The sequence below is a fragment of the Cyphomyrmex costatus genome, unplaced genomic scaffold, assembly GCF_001594065.2.
Source record: "Cyphomyrmex costatus isolate MS0001 unplaced genomic scaffold, Ccosl1.0 C2310917, whole genome shotgun sequence".
In the NCBI taxonomy this organism is placed as follows: domain Eukaryota; kingdom Metazoa; phylum Arthropoda; class Insecta; order Hymenoptera; family Formicidae; genus Cyphomyrmex; species Cyphomyrmex costatus.
Genome location: NW_017274695.1, coordinates 1 through 1760, shown reverse-complemented (window position 1 = coordinate 1760; position 1760 = coordinate 1). Strand labels below are relative to the sequence as shown.

The window sequence follows — 1760 nt, the reverse complement described above, 5'->3', positions numbered from 1 at the left end:
ATAAGCATACCGTCTTGCTAGCAACTGCTCTTGTTTCTGTTCTCTCTCCCAACGGACATAGTTGTCAAGCTCGTGCTCTCATCGATCAAGGATCAGAGATATCATTAATTACTGAACGGTTAGCACAACAATTACATTTATCTCGAGTCAAATCAAATATCTCCCTAATCGGAGTCGGTGGAAAAAAGTGCAACAATTCCCGAGGAATTGTTTCTTTGCAATTAAAGCCTCATTTCGAATCATCGTTCGAATGTGTTGTAACCGCTCATGTTTTGCCACGATTAACTACTTCGTTACCTCCTGCTTCTCTCAAGGCTGGCACCTGGTCACATTTAAAAAACTTACAAGTAGCAGATCCCAACTATCTTCAGTCTCGTCAAATTGATCTCTTACTCGGCGCCGAAGTCTATTGTCAGATTCTTCAAGAAGGAATCGTGAAAGGACCTATCGGGTCTCCTATGGCTCAATTTACTGAGCTAGGATGGATAATCTCAGGTCCCACTCACTCCGGAACCTCTCCTAATAGTTCTTTTAGTTTTCACATATCCATTGATGAAGACCTCTACCGTTTAGTGCACAAGTTTTGGGAGATCGATGAAGTACCTACAACTAACACCATTCTTTCTGTCGACGATCAAGCATGCGAAGATCATTTCTTGTCCACCCATTCTCGCACTCGAGATGGAAGGTATATTGTTAGATTACCTTTCAAGAAGTCAGTTGATAACCTCGGCAATTCTCGGCAAAGGGCCTCTCGGATTATGTTGAGACTTTCTCATAAATTTTCGTTAGATTCTACTTACGCAAAGCAGTATGCGGAGTTCCTGACCGAGTACGAACAGCTGGATCACATGAGGTTGGTCCCTCTTGATTTACCGGAACCTCCGTTTGTATACTATTTGCCGCATCACGGAGTAAGGAGGGAGCAAAGCCTCACCACTAAGCTTCGTGTTGTATTTAACGGATCCAGCGCTTCGTCCTCGGGGTATTCCCTAAATGACTTGTTGCATACGGGAGCTAAGCTGCAAATTGATTTGTTCGACGTGCTTATTTGGTTCCGTCAATTTCATTATGTATTTTCCTCAGATATGGAAAAAATGTACCGCCAGATAGGTGTTCATTCCGACGATTGGAACTTTCAACGAATTCTTTGGTGCGATGAATCACACAATTTAAAAGCATATCAACTAACGACAGTTACTTATGGCCTAGCTTGTGCCCCTTTTCTCGCGTTACGCACCATCCAGCAGTTGTTACACGATGAAGGTTCCAAGTACCCTATGGCGGTTTCAAGTCTACAAAAAGGACGGTATGTGGACGATCTGTTTGGCGGAGCAGATAGCATAGAACAAGCGCAAGAAGTGGTCTCTCAATTAAATCAACTGTGCATGGCGGGCGGATTTAAACTTAAAAAATGGTCCTTTAACCATTCGGAAATTCTTGTCTCGATTCCCAAGGACGAGCAGATCTCCTGTTTAACCATAGGGCTAGACAATGATACGATTATTCATACTCTTGGGTTGCAATGGCTACCATCTAGCGATATGTTTCAATTCACGTTTAACTATGAAACTACCGCTGAAGTTACCAAACGCAATGCCCTCTCGACAATTGCCAGGATCTTCGACCCTTTAGGACTTCTATCACCAATCATCATAGTCGCCAAAATCTTTATTCAGGAATTATGGTCACTAAAGATAGGTTGGGATGAACCCTTACCTCCCCATATAGCAGATAAATGGCATAAGTTTTTAGACGCT

General features: G+C 42.8%; 1 protein-coding gene across 1 annotated transcript; it reads left to right on the top strand.

The window, feature by feature from the left end:
• Positions 1–123: 123 nt before the first annotated feature.
• On the top strand, positions 124–1701 carry LOC108781534 (uncharacterized; the record flags this gene model as incomplete). Its single annotated transcript, XM_018549548.1, has 1 exon — positions 124–1701. A coding segment is annotated over one exon (1578 nt), but the record flags the coding sequence as incomplete, so codon positions are not given.
• Between the last annotated feature and the right edge of the window lie 59 nt (positions 1702–1760).